At 35.4% G+C, this 25,834-nt stretch overlaps 2 protein-coding genes across 9 annotated transcripts in view; both read left to right on the plus strand.

Moving 5' to 3' along the window:
- Window positions 1–25,834, plus strand: part of LOC117985176 (uncharacterized) — a 211,660-nt gene that overhangs the window by 12,313 nt on the left and 173,513 nt on the right. The gene's annotated exons all lie outside the window — the stretch shown is intronic.
- On the plus strand, window positions 10,230–11,058 carry LOC117985227 (putative leucine-rich repeat-containing protein DDB_G0290503). Its single transcript, XM_034971916.1, has 2 exons — window positions 10,230–10,359; window positions 10,478–11,058. The coding sequence occupies exons 1-2, from the start codon at window positions 10,230–10,232 to the stop codon at window positions 11,056–11,058; spliced, it is 711 nt and encodes a 236-aa protein (XP_034827807.1).

Here is a 25,834-nt window from a genome sequence, read left to right on the forward strand (position 1 = left end):
AACAGCGCTATAAGCTACCTAAGCCATCAGCAACCTAAGCCAATTTAGAAATTATCATTTCATAAATTGCTCTTCAGTGCTTGCTGTTAAGTGTTTTTTAAAATTCATATAGAAGTTAGCCCCTGACTTCAATCTCACCTGGTGGTAAGTGATGATGCAGTCTAAGATGGAAATGGGCTAACCTGGCTGTGTTCAGTAGTGGGACGACGATGGGTTGATCATGATGATGATTATGAAATTGCTCTTGCCGGGATGCAATCTATATTTCTATACTAATATTAGAAAGGGGTAAAGTTTGAGTGGTTTGAGCTACATTATCCCCGTGTGCATTAATAGGTAGGCTTAATTCTCTGTGAGGCTTAGGTCACGCTTATGAAGTCGCAGGCAAAAGCTAGTAGTAGATAATATTATAGTACTTACCGTGGTCGTATACGTTCCTACAAGATATTTTTGTACGCAATTTTCAGTTATGGTAAAGCTAAATGCTTAAAAGCTCTTAAATGAGAGGTCCATTTTGAAACTAAAATCTAATCACTGTTCTTGCTGTATTCAAAAATTCCAGGCTCGCTCGTAAATTGTTCAAAGGATTGGCTCAGAGATTTAGTTTGAAAGTGCAGTTTACAGGTATTTACCTTATGTCTATATCTTTATCTATATACAAAATATATAAAGTAGTGTAGGTACACGTAGTTAACAATGTTTACCTAATTCTTGGCAAATATCGAAAAGGATGTCTACGTCATGATAGTTCTGTTCTGTTCGCTGTTGAGCCCTTCCAGGTATCAGAAAGTCATGATAGGTATATCTGCATGTCAAATTTCAGTCCGATCCGTCCAGTAGTTACAGCTGTGCGTTGATAGATCAGTCAGTCAGTCAATCAAATCAGCTTTTCCTTTTATATATTTAAGAAGATGTAGGTACATATTATCGTCGATTAAAAAGGAAAAATTACATTTCTCAAAATTTTCGGTAACTAAGGATATCTATTAATCTATTTTTCTCTGTGTTTTATCCTTAGTTTCCGAAATTTTGGGGAATGTCATTCTAACATTTAATCACGTGTGTAATATTAGAAAGCAAAAAAAAGAAACAAAAACAATCTTTACGAATATTTTATCATTATTTTATTCGGAGTTCAGTATGTACCTCCTCGCTTAAAACTTAAACTAAAAATTCCTTAATTTTTAATCCTTCAAATCAATTTATTTAGCCCCTATTTTAAAGAAAACAAAAAATAATTGTATGGCTGGTAGCAATTTTTCCTACAACGTTGCTGTGCATCTAAAATGCTTTCAAACTAGACTAGAGTTATCCATTTTAAAAACCTCGTTATCACCAATGTTCTTTTTTATAAAGCCGAATACACGCAAACATTCTATTTCCGAAAATTTCAAGATATTAGGTACCTCATACGTGTACTTAATAAAAAAAAAAACTTATGGGTAACGTTTGCCGAATAGAGGTTTTTGGCGTCCAAACAATTCCCAAGTACATTTTCGTAGACGTTTCTTCCGTTTTTTAGCAACTAGCATAACTACGGAACCCTACTGTGTGTTCTGCGACGCACTTTACCAGTTTTTTTCCATTTTAAAACTGAGAGCGCTTGAAAGCATTATCGATGCAATGTAAATAGTTAAAAAACATACAAAAATGTTTTTAAAACCTTCTTATATGATCATGTCAGTAGAGACTCAATAGCTCAACGGTTAAAGGAGCGGATTGAAATCCAAAAGGTGGCCGGTTCAAACCCCACCCGTTGCACTACTGTCGTAGGTACCTACTCCTAGCATAAGCTTTACGCTTAGTTAAAGGGGAATATTAGGCATCATTGGCTAATATTCTTTAAAAAAAACAAAGTTATCGTTAGCGTACTTGAGGTATGAATAACTTTTCATATTAAAAAGTATAGGTACGTAAATATCGAAGCTCTATGAGTTAAGTTTGATTGGATCGCAAGCTTTAGTGCAACTTTGTCATTTATAAAAATTACTTACTTAGTTATTAAACTTAAAGTAGACCACAAAACTTTAACTCGAAATTCGCTTCAGACTACCCACTGCTTCCCAAGAACTTGAGTGTAACTTTAGTAGCACTTATAAACTTGTATTAGATTTCCGAAGAATTTAATTACTGTGCATGATTATTACATAAATCTACCTACCTACAGTAGAGACGTGCCCTACACGGCTATGGGTATTATCAGTACCCTTATTATAAATACGAAAGTGTGTTTGTTTGTTGGTTTATTGGTTTGTTAATTTGTTGGTTTGTTGGTTTGTCCTTCAATCACGTCGCAACGATGCAACGGATTGACGTATTCTTTGCATGGGTATAGTCAAAGACCTGGAGAGTGATATAGGCTACATTTTATCCCGTGAAATCCACAACCATGATATTTAAAAAACCTGCAACCACGCGTACGAAGTCGCGGGCATCAGCTAGTTGTATATTATATAAAAGGAAAAGGTGACTGCCTGATCTATCAACGCACAGCTCAAACCACTGGACGGATTGGGCTGTTGCATACAGATTAGATATTAAGACGTAGGCATCCGCTAAGAAAGGATTTTTAAAAATTCAACTACGGGGTTCAAAATTTGTGTAGTCCACGCGGGCGAAGTCGCGGGAATAAGCTTGCGATCGGAAAAGTTAAAGGACATTGGATGCAACACGGTTTCGCATGAATGAAACATTGTCATTCTAGGATTGTATCATGCCTACAATTCTTTCAGCAGGGGCGTTTTGTAGAGTTTTGTACACTTAGGTACACGGGCAATTGAAATTCCTCAACTCCAGACAATTTAGTAAATTATAACGTCACGACCACATGAAGCAATTTACTGTAATACCCAGCAATACCAGAAAATTTCAGCAATATTATGCAAAATGATTGCTTCAAATTGCTCCACTTATTGCTCCAGCTTGATCAATACGTGTTTGCCGTGCAACAATTGCTTAAAAAGTTGCCCATGTAAGCGCACCTTAAGAGTAAGAATCTTAATAACCCTTTTATTGCCTTTAAAAAACCTTGATTTTTTTGTTAAATCGTAAAAAAATTAAAAGTTCTTGTGATGGTGCGGAACCATTCATGTACGATACCGACTCGCACTTGACCGATTTTTTGGCATGTCAACAGTGAAGCTGCAACAACTGAGTGAAAGTAGACGTATCCTGGGAGAATTATGTCTATTCAGGTACGTCCAATGAGATTGCCTTCGACACTGAATCTGGGTCAGGGTTGATACGTGCACGATATGGGCCTTGGAAACGTGTCAAACATCAAACAACAGATACATTACCAGTTCCCACTTTGATCTCAAAGCTGTTTTCGGTAGATATTTATTTATTGTGTTTTACATCCTTAGATAACATCGAAGTTTAGCATAAGTGGATGGTAGGTACTAGGGAATAGAAGTAAGAGGCAGACTCCCAGCACACCCGCAAGTCCGCGCTTACCCGCAAAGGGTTGTTAGCACGGGGGTTGTGCAGGTGTGCAGGGATTGCTATCTCGACCTGTCGCGTACTATATAAGTTGAACACTTATAGTCATCATTATCATCATCAACTTTTTCAACCGACAGAAGTCCACTGTTGGATATAGATCTCTTGTAGGGTCTTACATACGCCACGGTCTTACGCCGCTTAAGTTCTGCATCTTCCTGCGACTCGTTTGATATCGTCTGTCCAACTAATGCGGGGTCTTCCAACGCTACACTCTTGCTCTATGCCTCTTTGCCAATCAATGCTGACCACACATTAGCTAAGAGAAGGACGCGCCTAATGTTTAATCATTCACATCAACGTAAACATTTATCATAAAGTTATTGGCATGTTTCAATATGAGTGCCTAATATTCCGTTCCCCCTTCCAACTACTCAATCATAAAGCTTGTGCAATAAAAAGGAACCACAAAGTCAAAAGTGCTCTGTTTAACCCTAGTTTCCCTCCAAGTTTTCGAGTAGTCCGCTTAGCTAATGAGATTTCCTCATTGAAATTGCAAGGATCGTTGAAAATGCTTTGTACTATTGTCCGTCCATCGTAACTTGACGAGTGGAGTAATATATTGGCACCGTTGCTTTGTTTTTTTATTCTTTAGGACTTAGAGTTTATTATTGTGGCTAATTCTGTTGTACACAATCTCTAAACTAAACTAAAATGGCACGTCTAAATCTATTGCTATCCCTTTCATAATGTTGCTTGCGGAAAAGGATAGCACTAGATTTAGACCTGTTAATTAAGTTTAGTTTAGAGATTGTGTACAAGAGAATCGGCCCCATTGTCTGATTAGCAATGGTGCCAACATAAAATTACTCACACCGCACGGGTCAATTTACGATGAATGGATAATTTCGCATAACTTATACAGCGCCGCGGCCGGCAAGGCGACGCGTACGGTTAGTCCCTAATATGCGATCAGTATTAGTTTCCGGTGGACGAAGCGCTTTAGTTTTGTATTTCACTCTTTGTTTTATATTCCGTTTGTCAACCCTGGTACGGATGGTGATTAATTACTGTCGATTGCGTTTCCGATTAGCAGGTCTGTTGACATAATCATTGTTGTTGAAACAGCTAGAAATCCAGTTGTTAATTGCGCCATATCGATTACTAAAGTTTAATGAATTCTAGTAGGTAGTATTAATAGATTCTTGTAAAAAGTTACACAGTCCTATCAATACTCAATATATATATATATATATATATATATATATATATATATATATATATTGAGTATTGATAGGACTGTGTAACTTTTTACAAGAATCTATTAATACTACCTACTAGAATACCTACCTACCTACTATATATATATATATATATATATATATATATATATATATATATATACTTATAATAAAACTGTAACAGGTCAAATTCTGTACATTGAAGATATTTTGAAATTTTTTTTTCGAGGGCACTCTATAATCGATACTGAACCCAAAACTGTAATTTTTTTCATTTTTGTCTGTCTGTCTGTCTGTCTGTCTGTCTGTCTGTCTGTATCACGGCCGCGCATCACGCTGAAACTACTGAATGGATTCCAATGAAACTTGGTACGATTTGAGGTCATACTATGAGGAAGAATATAGGATACTTTTTATCCCGAAATTCAGCATGGTTCCCGTAGGAGAGGGGATGAAAGTTAAAATGTATACTGAGTTGTAATTCATTAACGCGTAGTCCGATTTCATTCATTCTTTTTTTGTTAGAAAGGGGATATTTTAAAGATTGTTCCGTAAATATTTCAAGGTCATCGGTTTTTAACCGACTGTCAAAAAGGAGGTGGTTCTTTTTTCTACATCGATTTTTTCGAGGTTTCTGGACCGATTTGCAAATTTTTTTTTAAATCAACAAAAAAAGTTTACGTCGTGGTCACATAAAAAATTCCGGATTCAACTCCTTAATCCTGATGCTGCAGGGTTACTGCCCGCCTGGGTTATCAAGATTCAGGAAGTGTTCATAGTGAATTTATATTGTAGGTACCAAGCAACGACAACAATCCCGAAAAATCAAAGAGTTCCCGCGGGATTTAAAAAAACGTAAATCCACGCGGACGAAGTCGCAGGAATCAGCTAGTTATAAATAAAACCGGTTCTTAACCCTTTGGAATTTTACAATATTTTTCTTTTTCTTTACTTGCTAAATCTCTAGTTTCTGCGAATGCAAAATGGTACAACATGGTAACATGGCAATGTGGTAACATTTTTGACAGTTTTTCTTCACATAAGTATTATGTGTAGACAAACAGTGATGGTCAAGCAATAGTGGGTTGTGCATAGTAAATATTTGCGCCGTAATTGCTAGGTCTTCAAGTGCATACTTTTCTTCATGATCGTACCTACTGAAGTCCATGACTGCAATCAAGTTGCCTACATCGCGATAGTAATAGCTTCAGACCAGGGTTAGGTGATCGTCTGCGAGGTCTTTTGCTGTCCACCTTGCCTACATTTATAAGTTTATCGAAGTTACTAGGTAGGTATTTTGATATTTAAACAAATTGTAGTAATGACTCGATCACTCTAGGAGCTACATACGGATACCATCCTTACTCTGTGACTTGGTGATACTAAAAGCTTCTTATTCATTTGTGAAGCCTTAGGGCGAGTATAGCCCTGACTTGAGTTTGCTTCAAGTCGAAGCTGGACGCCCTGGGGTGGAAATGAATACTTTGTTAGCTTGTACATCTCCACTAAACACACGATGCAGTTGAAGTTCTTTTGAGCGCTCCAAATAATCGTGTTAAGCCCAACATTTGGCTTTGTAGTCCTATTGCTGACGAAGGTCTTTAAGCTACCTTAAGGTAAACGCCACTTTAAACTTTAAAGATAAGATTGTGTCTATCCTTAACTTGTTAACTCGCACTTTACCTGTCAGTTGTTAATGAAAATTTATATATGTAGAACAAGATCCAGGCCCGCCAGATGCTGCTTATGTTCTTAGAAGCAAAACGTATGGGATATAGTAGTGACGACACAAGCTAGGAAATAATATGCGTATGTTAAATAGATACACTATTATGCGTCACTCAGAAAAAGCAGGTATGATTGCAATTATTGGAATATCCTACCCAAAATGCCTGCCACAAAAGGCGCGAGGAGTACATTTCACAACGCGTAGCGGTTTTTCGAGAGTTTTAATCTATCTAAAAAACCAATGGAAAAATAAATTATATTTAATTAGAGTGCGATTGCTATCGCAATATCTAATTGTCCAGTTCACGATCTAAACACCGAAGGAAGCTATTCAATAATCGTACCGAGTCTCGCAGGGAGACTGAAATAAAAACCATCAACCCCGTATTTCTACAAATTCTTGTAATATGACCTCCTGGTAATACATAGATCGTATGACATGGAATGAGACAAATATCGGTTTTATTAAACTAAGTACCATCAATAAATCTTATATCATTTCTAACGATTCAAATGATTTTTTTTAAGTACTCTACTAACAACACGAGACACTACTCTATTCCACATAATATTTTGTTTCTCAGAAAATAAAATATCGTCTGGCTGTCCTGAGATCTGGGACCAAAAGGAAAGCAGCGAGAAATCTCATGGAATAACATAAGTGTACAATCGGATTTGGCTGCTCCTAACAACGTACCTACAAAGAGTATAAGCTTACTTTATTATAATCCGCTACAGCCAAATTAATCTTCTGTATAGAGCAACGTTCAGAATGCATTATGCATCGCTCGCTCTCCTACTATTATATATAACTGCAGGAAAAGCAACTAATATGCAGTATGCATCACCACCATGTAATACCAACAGTTAGATACTCCAGGACACTCTACGCATATTTCATTCTGACACTGAAGCATCTTGCTTAAATATTAGGTATTTATAATTTTTTAGTTAGGTAACTATAGTGTTTTAGTTAGACTAAATAATCATCCATAAAAATATATTTCTTACCATAATAATAATACGAGCTGTCTTTGCAAAGTCTTTTAAAAAGTTCTAAGAGTTTTCATTCTGTTTAGTTAGAATTCAAGATAGGCAAATGACACTAAATGATTGGAATTTTAAATTTTATAAGAAATGTTATTTAGTCTTAATTTTAGATAGAAAAAGGGTAAAAATAAGAGCAAATCTTCTTTGGAATGGATGCTTTATCTACACCAAAAATCAAAATCAGATAGACAGACAGACATACAGATCTTCGCATTTGTAATATGTAGAGTGTCTCAAATACCTACTAAGTATGATCTAGATTCTAGGTGTTGATTGCATTTAAAGTCACGTACCGGCGACGTGCTGATGTTCGCGAAGCGAATGGTGCTGTTTCCATGTATTGTGAGTTTGTGATCTTACTGCATCGACGTGATGCAGATGACAGTACACTAGTTCTAATCATAACGCCGTTGGAATAGGTAACTCCAGTTTATTCGACAAGTTAACTGCAATTTTTGTACTTTTAAGGCAGTAAAGGAAAAATAGATTGTAAGTACATAAAGAAAAACCAAGACAGAAACATTTATTTACCCAGCCACCCTCCTGCTACTAAACATGCAGAAAAAGCCAAGCAACCAAGCAAGCAATACGCCACACCATCACACAATAACCACACAAATCTATTTATAATTTTTATGATATATATAGTATTTATATATAGTATATAGTATTTATATATATAGTAGTATTAGTATTTTACTTCGCTATTCCTATAACCTATACTTCAGGGCTCAATAATTTTTAAATAAAATATACCCAGTACCTACCTATCAAAAAACTTGCGGAACCTTCAGGATAAAAAAAAACCACACCTACAAATCTTCTAAAACACACTCGATAATAATAATTAAGAATATTTCATCCGTAGGAGTCTGGAGACTACAATGCACAATAGTCTTATATATGCTAAATATTTTTTTCAAATCAATCGTACCTATTTACTAAGTCTGTAGATACGTAGATACCTACCAGTTTTAGAGGATAGTAAACAACGCGCTGCAGGCACGCCCTGTCGATAAATAAACAGACTAAAAATAGTGGTATATTTTTCCTAACCGACTCTGTTTATTGCATTTAGCTAATATTTTAAGATTCTAAGAGTACTTATCACTACAGGCTCCTCGTTTCTGAAAAGGAAAAACGGATGGACGTTCCATATGAATGCTTCCGTTTTCTGTTCCACTTATAACTTAAACACCTTCAAATAAATAGTGAAATTCCTAGGTAAGCGCGATCTACTAGGCTGCAATATTACACCTAAAAGAGTTTTTGCAGCCAAATACAGGTCTAAATAAAACGATTTTGGCGTCATTTCCACACCCAAGGGTTCAGAGTTCAGAGTTGTGCATTCCGCTTTCGTGATAGCTAGATCTCTACATCTAAGCTTTTTAAAATAGAAATACCTTTCTGAAGGGCCTTAAAAATAATTTTATTTATATTAAATATTAAAAGTATTTCAAGAAATGAGATAGAACAACGATTAACAGTAGGTATCAAGGTACACAAATAAGCAATGCATTAACCGGGCATATCACTAAAATTACTCTGTGTTTAATAAAAATTTATTAAAAAAATATATTATTATTGATGTAGTCCATTTAAAAACATTTCTGCAATGTGAATCTGCATAGCAGAACACATATTTCCAGACTATAACGGAATTAGTTTCCATCAAAGATGAAGGTGCTTTTCTCCTTGAGTAAATGGGAATTTGTTAATGTACCTATTTGTATTAATAAGAAAATGTTCAGTCGGTATTAGCGTTCCAAAGAACTCGAGTCTTTTAGCCCTAACTTTAAGACTTACCTCGTTTTTTGAAGGCTCGAAGGCTAAAAGACTTAAGAGCTAAAGAGCTTTTTAGACTTTTCTAACTAGTTCCGTCAAACATTACGTGTACTTAGTGTCGGTATGACTATTTATGCTATTCTTAACTGCCTGTTCATTTAAATAAAATCCAATGTAACTCTTATTAACTTTATTCTAACGCAGCAGCAGATATCGTCACTTCAAAATTACATCTGGAATCCTATACCGATTTCAACGAATTTCCATTTCATATTTTTGTTCGAAAAAGAAAGAATAACTTTATTAAAAGTATCAAACATGAGGCGAGTCGTACAAAGATAATAAATCGAATATTTGGATATTCCAAAAGTTGTCACTCAGGAGAGGGCGCTGCAGTGAACAGTGAAACATTAGCTCCGCGTAAAAAGTATTTTAAAAATCCAAAAAACCCAATTAAACTGTTCTTGCTGTGATAAATACGTAAAACATTGTGCAACCCACGAGTGGAATCGTTTGCAAAACAAGATATTTCGAGGAAGTGTGAAATTTTCCGTGTTTTAGTATCAACCATTACGACTTCAAATTCAACACAAAGACTTAAGTGGAAGTGATCACAAAGAGAGAAATAATACGCGATAGTGGTCTATACTAATCAAAAACTAGTAAAATAAGGGAAAAGTTTATAAAAATTGATTGCAAAAGTGTTAAATATTTCGCATACAACAATTAGTCATAATCAGTGGAAATATAACTTTTTGAGGGTGTGCATAAAATAAAAACATTGACACATCAACGGTCAACGCAGTTAAAAATTTCGTTGTAACCAGTATCAATAACATTGGCTCAGCGGTCGAACGATCGGCTTTCCAGCAGCGTCTAAAACCATCATAATCCCGGTTCGATCCACAGGCCGGGATTTAGAAAGTTTTCAAATTTTGCTGATTTTCTAAGAATATTGTGAAAAAAAAAAAAAAAAAAAAAAACATGGATGATATAAAGCGTATGCTCAAGGATATTCAAAATGATATTAATGCAACGAAAGACAGTATTAAAAATAGCGAAACAATCCTACTGAAAAAAATAGATGAAAAGTTCGACCAGTACGAGTCGTCGAGTTAGTTTTGTACAATCGAAGCTACAAGCACTAGAAACGACAGTCGAAACACAGGAAAAACGTTTAGACTTTCTTGAAAAACAAATAAGATCCAGAAATATTATAATTTTTGGCGTAGAAGAAAAAGAGCGCAGCTACCAAGACCTTCTAAAAATAATACTTGAAATTTTCAACTCGAGCATGAAAGTAAATTGCACAACTTCGGAAATTGAATATATGAGAAGAAAGGGTAAAAAAAGTAGTAAAACTAGACCAATTATGATAACTCTAACCACATTCGGTAAGAAAATTGAAATTTTACAAAACAAAAAGTTGCTAGAGAAGACTAACTATTACATTAAAGAAGACTATCCACCTAAAGTTTTAGAGAAAAGAAAGGAATTACAAGATAAATTAATAGTAGAAAGGGAAAAAGGTAACAGAGCATATATCAAATACGACAAACTTATCATTCTCCCACAAAAGGAAAACTGCGAAGAAGAAAAACCACGCAACAAACGCAACTTATCTGTAACACCTCCAGACAACCAAACAAAACATACTAAAAAGACCAGCAAAATTAATCCAACACATTTACAGAAAAAGAATACCCTATCATCATATTGGACTCCTAAGCAATCAACGAAATCTACGCCAAACGAATCCTTCTTCTCCCCAGAGCCAAGTGCAAGCTTTCATATAATAGATCAAGAAGAATAGCAATTTACAAAAAGAACCCTCTCCCTCCTCCTGGTGACGGCTGGTCACCGAGGAGGAGTACGACCAAAATCCTCCAGTTATGCATACAGTTATATTATGAAATAAGAATAAACTCCCCCAAAACAAATATAAATTCTTCAAGAAAACTATCGCTATATAAGGTCGCTTGCATCTGTTGGAAGTATAACTGGAGGAGGCCTATACCCAAGAGGGGTTCTTATCTAAGTATGAAGAAAAATAAGAATATAATATAAGATATACTAAGATTTACTAATGTACTAAAATTACACAATTCAAAATACTTGTATCAACACACACACATAAGTACACACTCAGATAATATGAACGAACATACACACACTTAATACGCTTTCCTATACTAAATAAAAAGACTAACATAAATATTTAAATATTAACAATTAATATTAGATATAAAATGTATAAGTAGGTATAGCTTTAAAAAATATGTAAATAATTAAGATAACGAATAAATAAAGGCTATGAAATGAAATGAAAAAACTGCCTGTTCATTTAAATAAAATCCAATGTAACTCTTATTAACTTTATTCTAACGCAGCAGCAGATATCGTCACTTCAAAATTACATCTGGAATCCTATACCGATTTCAACGAATTTCCATTTCATATTTTTGTTCGAAAAAGAAAGAATAACTTTATTAAAAGTATCAAACATGAGGCGAGTCGTACAAAGATAATAAATCGAATATTTGGATATTCCAAAAGTTACATAAAAGAATCTTATGAAGTATACGGCCGATATATAAGGAAATCGATATCAGAGGTTGAATATAGGCTCATCAATATTCGCGCATAATATAGATTTTTTATGTAAAAACCGATAGGGCTTACTTCGCTATTACCTCATCCTGGCATTCTCCCAAAGGAGTATGTATGAACATGAATTTACTTGATAGTTTCATCATTGGCGATAGGTTAGGTTAAAGGTTAGACTAAAATCTTATTTTATGATAACATACGATTATGTTACCGTAAATGAAGTGGTAAAAAGTAGCGTTATTAAGATTGGTAGGTTTACAGTCAAGTGAAGTCGACTTGTTATACTCGTACGGGTCCAAATTCTTAATTATATGTGGACCAGAATCTCATGAAAAATATTAAAGTGGGATTCCGGAGTTAGCAGCGCTGTACTCTGTGAGTATCGTGTGTACATAGTGCACTGTGGTGAATATTGTGGTGAATTATTAATATTCACCACAGAGTGCTATGTGCATGGGGTGTTCGCGGAGTAGTCTTGCTAAATTTGGAATTTCATTTCATGAGATTCTGGTCTACCTATACCTACCTACCGTAAAAAATCTCAGTCGATAAATAACTGTCAATAAGAACTAAAATAGTGGCTACACTATAAACCTAAACTAGATGCCTGATAAGGTTTGCTCCTCCCAGTATTTTCATGTAGGCATAGATCTATCACCAAAGCACTCATTCCGAGACTAGATATTGTCAACCGGAAGCATCCAATTGACGATTCAAAAGCACTTGTATTTTTTTATATAAAAATCTTTCTTAGTGTTTGAAGCATTCATTAATTCAACCACATATTTGGTTGACTGTTACATTCACGGAGTACAGTACTTCGTGGTTAAATCACTTTATTTCAAGAACAGGATTTTCGGTAGGTATATCTACTTCGTAGTTATATCGAAAATCCTGTTCAGCACTCACTTAACGGCACTCAGTGTTCTGTTTATAGAACCCACAAGAGGGCAGTTCCACAAAGTGCCCATATTTAAGTCTCATATTTATACAGGTTCGATCAAAGGATATTACGCATTCATACTCTAGTGTACTTCACAAAAAACTAAATAGGCTACTTGACTCATATCTAATTTCGTCCAATAAATGATTATTTATTATAGTATTTTGCTTAAGACAACGAAATAATATATCAATAACAATTATTAAAAACGCAGGATGGATATATAAATCCAATTTAAAAAAATACAGTTTTTATTTTTATTTGAAACGCAGAAAACGCTGTCAGCCATGATGTGACGTCATTCAATATGTAAACAAAGAAATGTCATCCCTATGTCACGCGTGGACTAACGTAGTATCCATAATATATAAAATTTAAAGTCCTGACTTATATATCAACGCACAGCCTAAACATCTAAACAGCTGGTCCTAGATACATGAAATTTGGTGGGTGTGTTCTATGTAGGTAAAGTAAAGAGAAAGTATCCACTAGGAAAGGATTTTTTGAAATTCCACCCCTGAGTGGGTTAAATGGGGGGTTTGAAATTTATGAAGTCCACGCGGGCGAAGTCACGAGCATAAGCTAGTTTTTAAATATTTCTAAAAACTCATAGTAAACGTAAAAAATTATCGTTTTCTCTTTATAAATTGAATAAGTTATTAAGTAAGACTTACAACAAAGTGATCTTTGCAAAAATAAATTTGGGTTGCAGTCGTTAGTCATGGAGGATCCCTTTAAGCAAGTCTTCGCGTGTTACGTATATTTATTTCACTGGGCACCCTAACCCACAACTTTCGTGGTCTTTATCGATGCATTTTTACATTCTCGGATAATACAATAACGATAATTACTATATTTTTCATGTAAACTAGTATAGAAGTCATGTTTATTAAACTTTGGGAGGTTATGCTGTTGTTTACAAATGCATGACGTCAGAGCACAGATAATCTATCGGCCAAACATGGCCGACATTGTTTTCACCTGTCTAAGAAAAATATATTTTTAAATTAAAGTTTTACGGTTTTTAGGGCGCAAAAAAATATAGTGTTAATTTTTTTGATCTAATAGGACAAATATTAACCATTTAAGACCTACTTAAAAAAAGTGTCAACTAGCCTATTGGCTAGCAATTTTGATGATATCGATCACCATTAAAATTTTATATGCGGTCGTGAAACTAGATACTGTTAAATTAATTGCTAAAAATAATACAGTACGCGGCCGAAAGTAATGTACATCGACCTTTAGAATGACATGTCGGCTTTGTAGAGCGTTATCTCTGTCGTTGTGACCGACAAAACGTCATATAGGTATGAGTGACAGAGACAACGCTCTACAACGCCGAAATGTCATTCTAAAGGCCGATGTACATTACTTTCGGCCGCGTACTGTAATTCAACGTACCTATAGGTTTAGTTATTGATGCCTGAAACTTAAAAAGACTCATTTTAACAACGTACGTTAAACATTTTGGACAAAGTTAACTTGACGTCAGGAAAAAGTAAGTTAATGTTTTGCGCTCAGCAACACATTGGCTGTTCAGCGCAGAAATGCACCATTCCGCGCGAGCATGTACACATATTATCACTACCCATGTTATAAATGCTAAAGTGTGTTTGTTTGTTGGTTTGTCCTTCAATCACGTCGCAAGGGAGCAACGGATCGACGTGATTTTCGGCATGAATATAATGTAGTTACAGACCTAAGTGACAGGCTACTTTTTATCCCGGAAATCAAAGACGGAATCAATCCCCCACGGGATTTTTAAAAACCAAAATACACGTGGACGAACTCACGGGCGTCAGCTAGTAAACTTATAAGATTAGATTGTAAGTTTTAGTTTAACATTTTCAAAAAGTTAAACTCGCACACGACTGTTCCGTACCATCGCACACGATGTAAGACTATCTACTTGTTAAATTTTTAATTTGCACGGCAGATTTGTTAAATTCGCCATCTTGCTTTTATTATTTGTTGTTTTAGTGACAGTAGAAATACACAATCTGTGAAAATTTTAACTCTTTACCTTTTACGGTTCATGAGATAAGTACAGCTCGCTGACAGACAGACGGATGGATAGATAGATACGGATGGACAGCGGAGGCTTAGTAAAAAGGTCCCTTTGGCACCCTTCGGATACGGAGCACTGAAAAGTGTTTTATTTATTAATGTTTAGCTCATATTATTTCCTCATAGATACAGCTCAAAGGTGCTCTACGTATCTATGAGGAAGCATTAGTAAATAATAAATAGATATTAGGAATACTTGGTTGTGAAGGCGTAAGTTTATTATTCAATTAGGGGAGAGAAACGATAAAATTTCCGCGCCGGGTTGTAATTGGAGGCCACTCATCTTCTCTGCATGCCTACCAAGATAATGGAATGTTTTAGGTCTACTTATCAGTTCCGTAGATTTTTGCCAAAACGCCCCAATATTTATTATATTTGCGAGGTTGTTTCACTGTTACCATCTGTCTTTCTTTTAAATTTCTCTCGTAAGAACAGATAAGAAAAAAGTTCATATTCAGACTACCTCACGTTACGACTTAATTTTAGTACCTTGGCGCAGTGGTAAGCGCTGTGGTCTTATTAGTGCGGGAGGTCCCGGGTTCCCGCAGGGGTTTAGAATTTTATAATTTCTAAATTTCTGGTCTGGTCTGGTTGGAGGCTTCGGCCGTAGCTAGTTACCGGCAAAGCTGTGCCGCCAAGCGATTTAGCGTTCCGGTACGATGCCCTGTAGAAAGATTACCTTTCCCATGGTTCACTGTACTTCGTCGTCGCGTCGATTAAGAAAATCTTTGGTCTCATAATATTTTGTTACCTACCTTTAAAATAAGGACTAAAAATATACTTTCGACATGAAATTTGACACATTAAGTTAAAATGGCGCATGAGAAGTCTTTTTTTACGCATTACAAGCAATCCTACCCGTCATCTATCAAGCGAGCATGTCATGTCCGCTATGATCGCGCGTCGAAAAGAAACATTTTTCACCGGTCTACCTATAGCATTCCATTCGAAGTTTTGTCACGAAAATATTTTATAGCAGAAGTCATCTTGTTGATAAATTGTTTTATTTGTATTGGCTCAGACTGAAGTGCGTAGGTATATAAAATCGTATTTTTATGGAAGTTTTATACAGCCACTTATAACGCGTACAATTTAACTCTTCACGCGCCATTTTAACTTTTTGTGTTAAATTTCATATCAAAAGTACGATTTTAGTCCTTATTCTAAAGGTGGGGTGAACCGTACTTTCGACATAACAGTTGACACTTAGAGATAAATGGCGCGTCAGCAATCATTTTTTGCGGAATATGCTACTCACTTCTATTAAGTACCTATTCGAGTTAGTGCTTGTGTTGAGACCAGTCCTTTGCTTGTAGCCGTTAGCTCTATGTTTTGTACCACTAATAAGCACATGTTTTTATACTAGTTTATTCTAACAATGAAAAATGTGTGAAATCATCGTTGTCAACTGATAAATATCTGCGCTTTTCGGTGCGAGGTTGCGATTCTAGCAGCTTGGAATCCCGCGCGTCAATTGGTTTTTCAAACTGTGCTCCAGCCGTTGCCACATCAGCTTTGCAAGTCGCAACCCTTTGAGCTTTGTCGGTTGCTCTAGTTCTTTGAAGGACCTCTTCATTTTTAGTTTCACCACGTAGAGAAATTCCGAACATAGCTCTTCCCTACCCACTGAGTCATACGTATAAAATCAAAATTTTACATTAGGTCAATGTGGATAGTAATTCATAAGTAGATAATGTGGCTAATTCTGTTGTACACAATCTCTAAACTAAACTAAAATGGCACGTCTAAATCTATTGCTATCCCTTTCATAATGTTGCTTGCGGAAAAGGACAGCACTACATTTAGACCTGTTAATTTAGTTTAGTTTAGAAATTGTGTACCAGATAATTGGCCCCATTGTATTTATTTTAAATGTTGCAATAGATATAATTTTTTTTTAAATTTACCTACTTATCTTACACTAGCTCATAAGGAATAATCCTGTAAAGCTAAATGTAAGTGTTGAAAATAAAAAATGAAATAATAATCAAAAATCACAATTTATTTATATTTGGAAATAGGTATGAATGTAAGGTGTTGGTACAATTTTTATGGCACACTATTTCATGCCTTTAGTTTTCTTATGAGGCCCATTGTTAGCGACCTGTCTCGGATCCATTTTACTATGGCAGCACTGGCAACACGCACTATTCACTGTGTGAAAACGTGCATACTCAACATTGTAATTTTTCCTTATGTACTTGTATGAATAAAACACTGGTCGAGCAGGAAATAGAACGTTCGTGGAGGCCCAGTTTAGACTATTGTTGAAAATTGCTTTTTTGGTCTGTCCGTGTGAGAAAGGTTGGGTAAACGAAAACCTTTCGTCAGACCTCCTTGTATACGCGACATTATAACTTTCCAAATCTCATAAATAATAAATAAGGGTTTTATGCTTTTTATGAGAGCGACGCCGACGATCGGTGTGTTCCTATAATACGTTGTGTAAATTGCGTATAAAAATACGGATACGAAATATTTTGTCGAATAGCTACATAACACGACTTAATAAATAAAACAACATTTATATTTTTAACACAGTGAGTTTACTATCTAGGTAGATATTTGTCTATATCAGTACCCGTATTATAAATGCGAAAGTGTGTTTGTTTGTTGGTTTATTGGATTGTTGGTTTTTCCTTCAATCACGTCGCAACGGAGCATCGGATCAAAGTGATTTTTTGCATGGATATAGTTAAAGACCTTGAGAGTGACATAGGCTACTTCTTATCCCGGAAAACTAAAGAGTTCCCACAGGATTTTCAAAAACCAAAATCCACCCGGACGAAGTCGCGGGCATCAGCTAGTCTGTCTATATAAAGCAATAACAAAATAGCTCTTATTAATGAACTAATTGGTTGATCTCAAAATTGGAGATTTCCGCAGTCCGAGTACAGTCCGCGACAGGTTGAGATGGCAATCAGGGTATGAGGCGGGGACGCCCTGCACACCCGCACGTCACCCGCGTTTATCCTACACCGGGTTTGGGCGGGGGCTGTGCAGGTGCAGGGCGTTCCCCCCCGATTGCCATTTAACCTGTCGCATACTATACCTACGTGATGAATAGTAAATATCAAATCAGGTTTATTACAAGAAATTTCTACCTGAAATTATTCCACGGAGGGAAGTGACCCGTAATCTAGAAATGATATGCGGGACACGCTACGGACAGAACTATCTGAATTCAGGATTTGGACCATTTCACCGGCATTATAGTTTAATCAGACACAAGTGGGACGTTGATTTTGAACGTTGAATTTGTATGAGCTAAATTACAAAAATAAAACTTTTTATCCCCAAAACTTTTAATTAAACTCACAAATTAGAAAAAACGTCGTTAGTTAATTTTATTAATATAATAACAAGATTACGACTTTATTTTTGTTTTACGAATATCACTTACTAGATAATGCCCGCTACTTTATCTACGTGCATTAAGGTTTTTAAAAATTCCGTGAGACTCTTTTGAATGAAGTTATTTTGTACCAAACATAAAAATTGGTTACATGAATGGGCCTTTAAGAATTCTGTTTTGATTTTCCGGGATGAAAATAGCCTGTGTTTATCCCAGGGATGTAAGCTGTCATGGGCCGTGAAAAGCTAGCAGACGACGGACAGACAGACACACTTTTGTATTTATGATATTAGTATGGGTTTGCTACATTATATTTGTTGCTGAAACCATTATCTGCCAATATTGTAATTTATTGTAGTTAATATTTTTCAGTCGCCCGTAGACAGTTTCTCTTTATTTCTTCACAACAATTCCACGCCGTAGCCTAGCCGTAGCACATAATTTTGAGCTCTACGAACGTAGAACATCTACGTATAGTCCGCGATAGGTTCAGATGGCTGTGCGGGTGTACGGGGCGGGGACTCACTTCAGTGCTTTCTTCATACAAACGTAGGAGGGAAAATACAACAATATTCGATATTGTACGCACAAAAATAAGAATTATATCGATTTATCTCGTCTTTATCTAGGTTCATTGATACATAAAACATTGAAAAAAATATTCATTTAAAAGTTACGAGCCTCAAAAGATCCCTATTTTAACACTAAATTTATGACAACTTTGGGCGTAAATAAATAAGATTAGGTATATGAAAATTCTAAAAAAAATTATCATTAGACATAGTTTATTTATTCATTAGTTGAAATAACTTTACTTTGCAAACATAAATTCAGTAGTTTTTTCTCAAAAATACTTTTCCTAAACCCCTTTCGCGCGCTTGATTTCGGTGAAAATCATCGTGCCTCTCAGCTTTCTCATACAATGTCAAGTGAAAAGCAAACATGTTACCCACGTGCGCTGCCAACTTCGGTCGAGCGTCCTGCGTCACCTTAACGATTGCCATCTCGACCTGTGGTGTACTATAGGTACCTTACCTTAAATAGGCACACGTACGTTTACGTGCGTCGAAACTAAAAACATAAAAAAGCAGTAAAATATCGTGAGCAATAAGTTTGTTTTATTGTCAAATTAGTTTGTTTCCTTCCACTTTTTTGCGAATTTACGAGTAGGTGTCCAAACACAGATTGAGAAGCTATTCCAATCTACATTTACGAATAGTCCATCTCATTCTTGATTACATATCTCCCATACAACTATTCAAGACCTATACCTAGACCTCCCATACACCTACGTAAACCGACGTTTGCGACCAATAATTATATAACTTTATTTACTTTATATATAACGACTTTATTTTATTAACTTGTCAGTAAACCTCTAAGCTTTCCAGATAATTATTTAAGTATATATTTATTTAAGTATTTTTGCGTACACATGTTAAGGGTTACCGCTTAGATCTTAATCTATTGTTTTTGTATTTGGACCATTTATAGTTGAAACCTGTTTTGTGTGCCTTTATGCTAAAAAAAAACATTGTAACCCTAAATTCTAGAATTTTCTTAATGCGGGCTTACCCGTCGTTGCGGATGTCAACTTCCGTTAGTGATAAATTATGGAGAGATAAATGGGAAGCGCGGATAAAAGGGATCATCGGCGAGAGATCCGCACCATGCTCGTAGCTTAGATGTTTATGATATATTAGTACCCAAAATCACTTATTTAATATACAAATTCACAAACTACCAAATTTTACCTCTTTATTTTATAATTTATAATATAAATTTTAGATAGTAGAGAGGCTGACCTTTTCCGATTAAATAAAAATATTTAATCGGAAAATTAAGGAGTTGAACTCATGGGCATCGGTTAATTTACTACAAAATATGTGACATATTTCAGGAAATAAAAACCACCATACGATTGTGGTGGATGGTACGATTATAAATTAAAACACTGCTTTACCTTCGTTTATAAATAAGCAGATCGAATTGCCGAACCTATTTTATATATAGTACATTGCAAAGATGATAGACGTGAAAAAGTTACCATTAAGTTAATATCCGTTACCGCAAAATCTTATGGTCAATGAGGAAATATAGAAAGAGAGCCAGCGCGTGTCGGACCTTCGTTATTTTATAAAAGCTGATAGTTTCTCTGCTCTCTGCCAGACGCCCACTGGGCCCCTCAGCCCCCAAAGCTGCCAAAGGGCAGGCATTGCCACGATACTAAGTGTCTGGCAATGCATGACATGATTTCTAATACTATTTCAAAGAAAATATAAAAAACTAGCTGACCCGCCCCGGCTTCGCTCGGGTGTAATTTAGAAAATCGAGGGGGGGGTTGAATTTCCAAAAATCCTGAAATACATATTTCTTCATTTGTTGCCGAAAACCCAAATACCAATTTTCATGCAAATAACTTGAAAAATGACGGATTTTCATACAAACTTTCATTCCCTATTTAACCCCCTTGGTAGTAGAATTTCCAAAAATCGTGAAATACGTATTTTTTTTTATTTTTGATCAAAAGCTTAAATACCAATTTTCATCGATGTAACTTCAAAAATGACGGACTTTCATACAAACTTCCATCCCCCATTTAACCCACTTAAGGGTTGAATTTCAAAAAATCCTTTCTTAGTGCATACCTGCTCTTTACAAAGAACACACCCTCCAAATTTCATTTCTCTAGAACCAGCGGTTTAGGCTGTGCGTTGATATATATGTCAGTCAGTCAGTCAGGACTTTGAATTTTATATAATAAAAATACAGATGACACATGACTTTTACGACGACTACATGGTTTTTTACACGTTTATTACCTGTTATATCCCAAAGCTATTATGATCCAAACTTCATAGTCGCTGATCTTTCCTCCCTATGTTAGGGGCAATACGCAGAGAAACTTTCAGCTTTTATAAAATAACGAATGTCGGGCACGCACTGGCTCTTAGTGCAATACTATTTATGAGGTATAAAAGAAAATGTGATGCCACTATGACTGAGCCGTCCAACATGATTAATCTCTTTGATTTCCATAAAATCGCGTTCTACTTCTATGCGCAGTAAAAGGAAAAGGAGTTATTTTCTTTTGTGGATATTTTCTTTGATTTATAACCAATAAGGATTATCTTGATTAAGAAACCTCGTTGTAGTGACAATAAATGGCCTAGGTCTGAAAAAGACTTGTGTTATTATAGGTAAGTATCTAGAGAGATAGAAAAAGTTTATTCACTTAACTTGAATACTTAACCGGCTCACCTTTAGTATTCGTTTTTCCCGATTATGACTTCCGCGTAGGTACCTGCAAAATGTACACTAAATTTTCTGTGGCGGTATCTTCACAAAAATATTATTGTACTTGCTTACAAAGGTATTCTTTTGTACTAGGAGAATTGTTCTAAAATCGTATTTTATATCCTAGGATTGCAACGTCGCGTCGGCTGCTTTTCTTTTTCAGCGTTTAAGCTTAATATCATGTATGACCCATTTTCCTGAATTTCTATCTTGCATAAGTACATGATGACATTCTAAAGAATAGTGGTGCATTGTTTTTCTCTCCTTCCGCGTCATACTCCTCATTGCTGAGGATATGGACTTTTTCTATTAATCACATTTAATGGTAGGTGGTTTTCTTAGGATAATAATACAATGGACTTTCTGACGATTATTCCTATACGAATTACTTAAGGTAAAATTGCATCTCTTAGATATCCTCATTGCTGAGGATAGTGACTTTTTCTATTAATCACATTTAATGGTAGGTGGTTTTCTTAGGATAATAATACAATGGACTTTCTGATTATTCCTGTCAACGCTTATTATTAAGTTGACAGTGCGTTCGCGGCCTATCGGAACTATCATGTAGATTATGCCTAAAATTAGTCTATGGTTAGCGAATAGCACTTACTTTAAGAACTGTCAAAATAAACCGTTACATACACACACTCTCCGCTAAAGTACGTTGTTTCATTGTTCCTTCTCCGAACCTAAAAATTAGAAGATCTGCCTATCGGGTCTTCGGTGTTAGTTCAAATAACTAACATTCCTATACGAATTACTTAAGGTAAAATTGAATCTCTTAGATATCCTCATTGCTGAGGATAGTGACTTTTCTATTAATCACATTTAATGGTAGGTGGTTTTCTTAGGATAATAATACAATGGACTTTCTGATTATTCCTATACGAATTACATTGCATCTCTTAGATATGTAAAACCAAAAGCCGGTGTTTTCAACCATATTCGCAATTTGTTAGATAATATTAATTGTGTACGGAAGTGTAAATCAAATATTAATATATCAGTACCCTTATTATAAATGCGAAAGTGTGTTTGCTTGTCGGTTTTTTTTGGTTTGTTGGTTTGTCCTTCAATCACATCGTAACGGTGCATCGGATTGACGTGATTTTTTGCTTGGGTATAGATAAAGACCTGGAGAGTGACATAGGCTACTTTTTATACCGGAAAATCAAAGAGTTCCTACGGGATTTAAAAAAATCTAATTCCACGCGGACGAAGTCGCGGGCATCAGCTAGTACCAATTACATATACATAGTATATGAGTATTATACAACCACCGACTCTTCAAAAAGTTTTCCACTTGCGGGCACCTTACATTAGGACCCTTTAACATTACTTTCGGAGCGACATCGCATTGCATGAACGACGTTTACGAAATTAAATATATCACCACTATCATCTATAATCTGACTATCAAAAAGAATACCTACCTACAATAGTACCTACTTTGAATAAATGATTCGATTTTATTTTATTTTGGACGTCACACTTCTTGCGATTCCCATGTAAATTCCCAGGTTCACTAATGATTGACAAAAAACGTATGACAAATTATCAGTTCACTAAAAACTTTTGAAAAACTAATCAAATCACAAACGTCGTATACCGCAAACATATCATTTTACAAAAGATCATTTGACAAATATTCTATTTACAAATGTTTTACTTTGCAAATTTGCTGAATGTTAAAATATTATCATTTAAAAATTTATTATTTCACCAAATAATTTGTTTTTCAAATTCGCGATTTTACAAAATAATAGATGATAAATTTATTATTTGATGAAATAACTAATTAACAAAAAACACACAAAAAGTCTGTTTTGCATACATATGCAAACCCCTATGCAACGCATTACGCAGCAATAATATCATGGGGCTCCTTTTTTCTGGGTGGTATAAAAAGAAATAACCCTAACCTAACCGTTCCGAGTCGGAGTGCCCCAAGTCCCGAGCTCGCTTCGCTCGCTCTTGATGGTGGGAGCGGGTGGATGAGAGAGACCCCCCACCATAGTGGTGGTCTCTTCTCGTCGACCGGGGCCCGTTTCCTTTTTTCTGGGTGGTAAAAAAAGAAATAATCCACGAAGGGGATGGCGCGGTCTGTAAGACCCCGCCATCCCCTTCTAACCTAACCGTTCCGAGTCGGAGTGCCCCAAGTCCGAAGCTCGCTTCGCTCGCTCTTGATGGTGGGAGCGGGGGGGAGGAAAGAGATCCCCCATTATAGTAAGCGGTCTCTTCCGTCGGCCCGGTCTACAAATAAATGATTTGGTGAATTCTTAAAGTATTTATCAAACAGTTTATTTTATCAAACAATTCATTTTATCAAAAAAAAAAGTGCGATATGTTGTTTTACTAATTAACACGATTAAGAAATCAATTGTTTGTCAAATGATAGTTTATGAAATAACAATTTGTCTTATCAAGTGAATTATTTGTAGAAACATAAGTTTTATAACGATCATAAAATGATTCATAATTTTGTCAGAATTTGTTTGGGAAATGAAACTTTGTCATTTGTTTTTTGTCAATTGATCGGTCACCAAATTCCCAGGATGCGTTGTGCGTTGTCGTAGAATTTTGCAATGCGACGTCGCAACGCTAGTACTTATTGTGAAAGGGCCTTTAGGTATGCGCAGAACTTTGTTTAGTGTGGGTAGTATGAGATTTCATATCTATTTAAAGATTCAATTCGAGCGTCGTAACATCAGAGGAAAATGGACTGAAAGACTCCTGATTTAAAGTCAACAATTCAATGCTACCCATTTTAATTTCCTTAGATTTTCACTTGGAGCGCTTGCTGTAGATGTAGGGATGGACTTGAGCTTTAAAACAAGACAGTTAAGGTCAATTTTACTTTAACGCTTGTTTAAGTAAGTATTTCGACGTTGGAATTATATCAACAAGTGTATTGTATTGTAAAGTCTCATACTAAACTTGCGAACTCAAAGTTCAAGTAGGTACCACGCCCACACACTAAAGTAGGCGTTTTGTTTATTTGAATCTAAACGCGACATTATTGTTATTTACAAAGTAAAAAGGTTAAAAGAAAAATTTATTTCAACCTTTCAAATTAATAATAACTCATTAAAATATTAAAGCTATAAAATATACTTAAAGTAAGTAAGTATAGGTAATAATAATTTAAAAGTAAAGTAGGTAGGTACTCCATAAGGGTCCTACCGAAAAGAATTTGCACGAAATTAGGTATTATTTAATTATTATTTATACGTCTGTTATCTAATAAGAAGTAGTCTATGTTCATCTTTGGTATGCAAAATATTTCTGTACCAGATTTTGTCCAAATCGGTGAAACGGAATGTGAAAAGGTAACAGACCGACAGAGAGACAGACACACTTTCACATTTATAATATTATGTATGGATTTTTGTATAGAGATAGTATATCATTCATCTATGCATAATTAGAGTTCCGTACTTCAAGAGGAAAAAGGAACCCTTATAGGATCACTTCGCTGTTTATCTTTCTGTCTGTCGTGTCTGTCAAGAAAACCTATAGGGTACTTCCCGTTGACCTAGAGTCATACAATTTGCCAGGTAGGTAGGTCTTATAGCACAAGTACCTCAAGGAATAAATCCGAAAACCGTGAATATTTGATTACACCACAAAAATGCGTTCATGAAAAAATAAATAGTATCTATTTTCAATTTTCAAAGTAAGATAACTATACCAAGCGGGGTATCATTTGAAAGGGCTTTAGCTACACATTCTAAAATAGATTTTTCTTTATTTTTATGCGTAATAGTTTTTGATTTATCGTGCAAAATGTCGGAAAAACATACTCGAATACGGAACCCTCGGTACGTGAGTACTCAGTGAGTGAGAGAGAGAAAAAGTTCCGACGGAATTTTTAAAAACCTAAATCCACGCGGATGAAGTCATCATACATCATAGTCATCATCATCTTATATACTAAATCATTACTAAATAAATAAAATGTTTTTTTTTTGGAATCTAAGTATCTGCAGGGGGTTTGAATTTCGAGTCATTGTGTTCATTGTTTCAGAGGTCAAAGGCGTCTGACAGATATGCGGTCTGAAAAACTGCCTATTTACATAAGTAGACGCGGAGACCTCGTTTCGCTCCATTACATTAAATTGGGAAATTATTTAAATAATTTGGAAGATATTTTGCAGTTGGATAAATTACAATATTACATCTCAGTAAATGTTGTATAGAAGCAGGCGTTATATTGCGGAAATCCATGATACAGGGTGTAACCAGAACGCTAGCAAAAACTTAGCATTATTGTTATACTACCTAAAGATAATCCAATACCAATAACCATTT

The sequence above is a fragment of the Maniola hyperantus genome, chromosome 9 (assembly GCF_902806685.2).
Source record: "Maniola hyperantus chromosome 9, iAphHyp1.2, whole genome shotgun sequence".
In the NCBI taxonomy this organism is placed as follows: domain Eukaryota; kingdom Metazoa; phylum Arthropoda; class Insecta; order Lepidoptera; family Nymphalidae; genus Maniola; species Maniola hyperantus.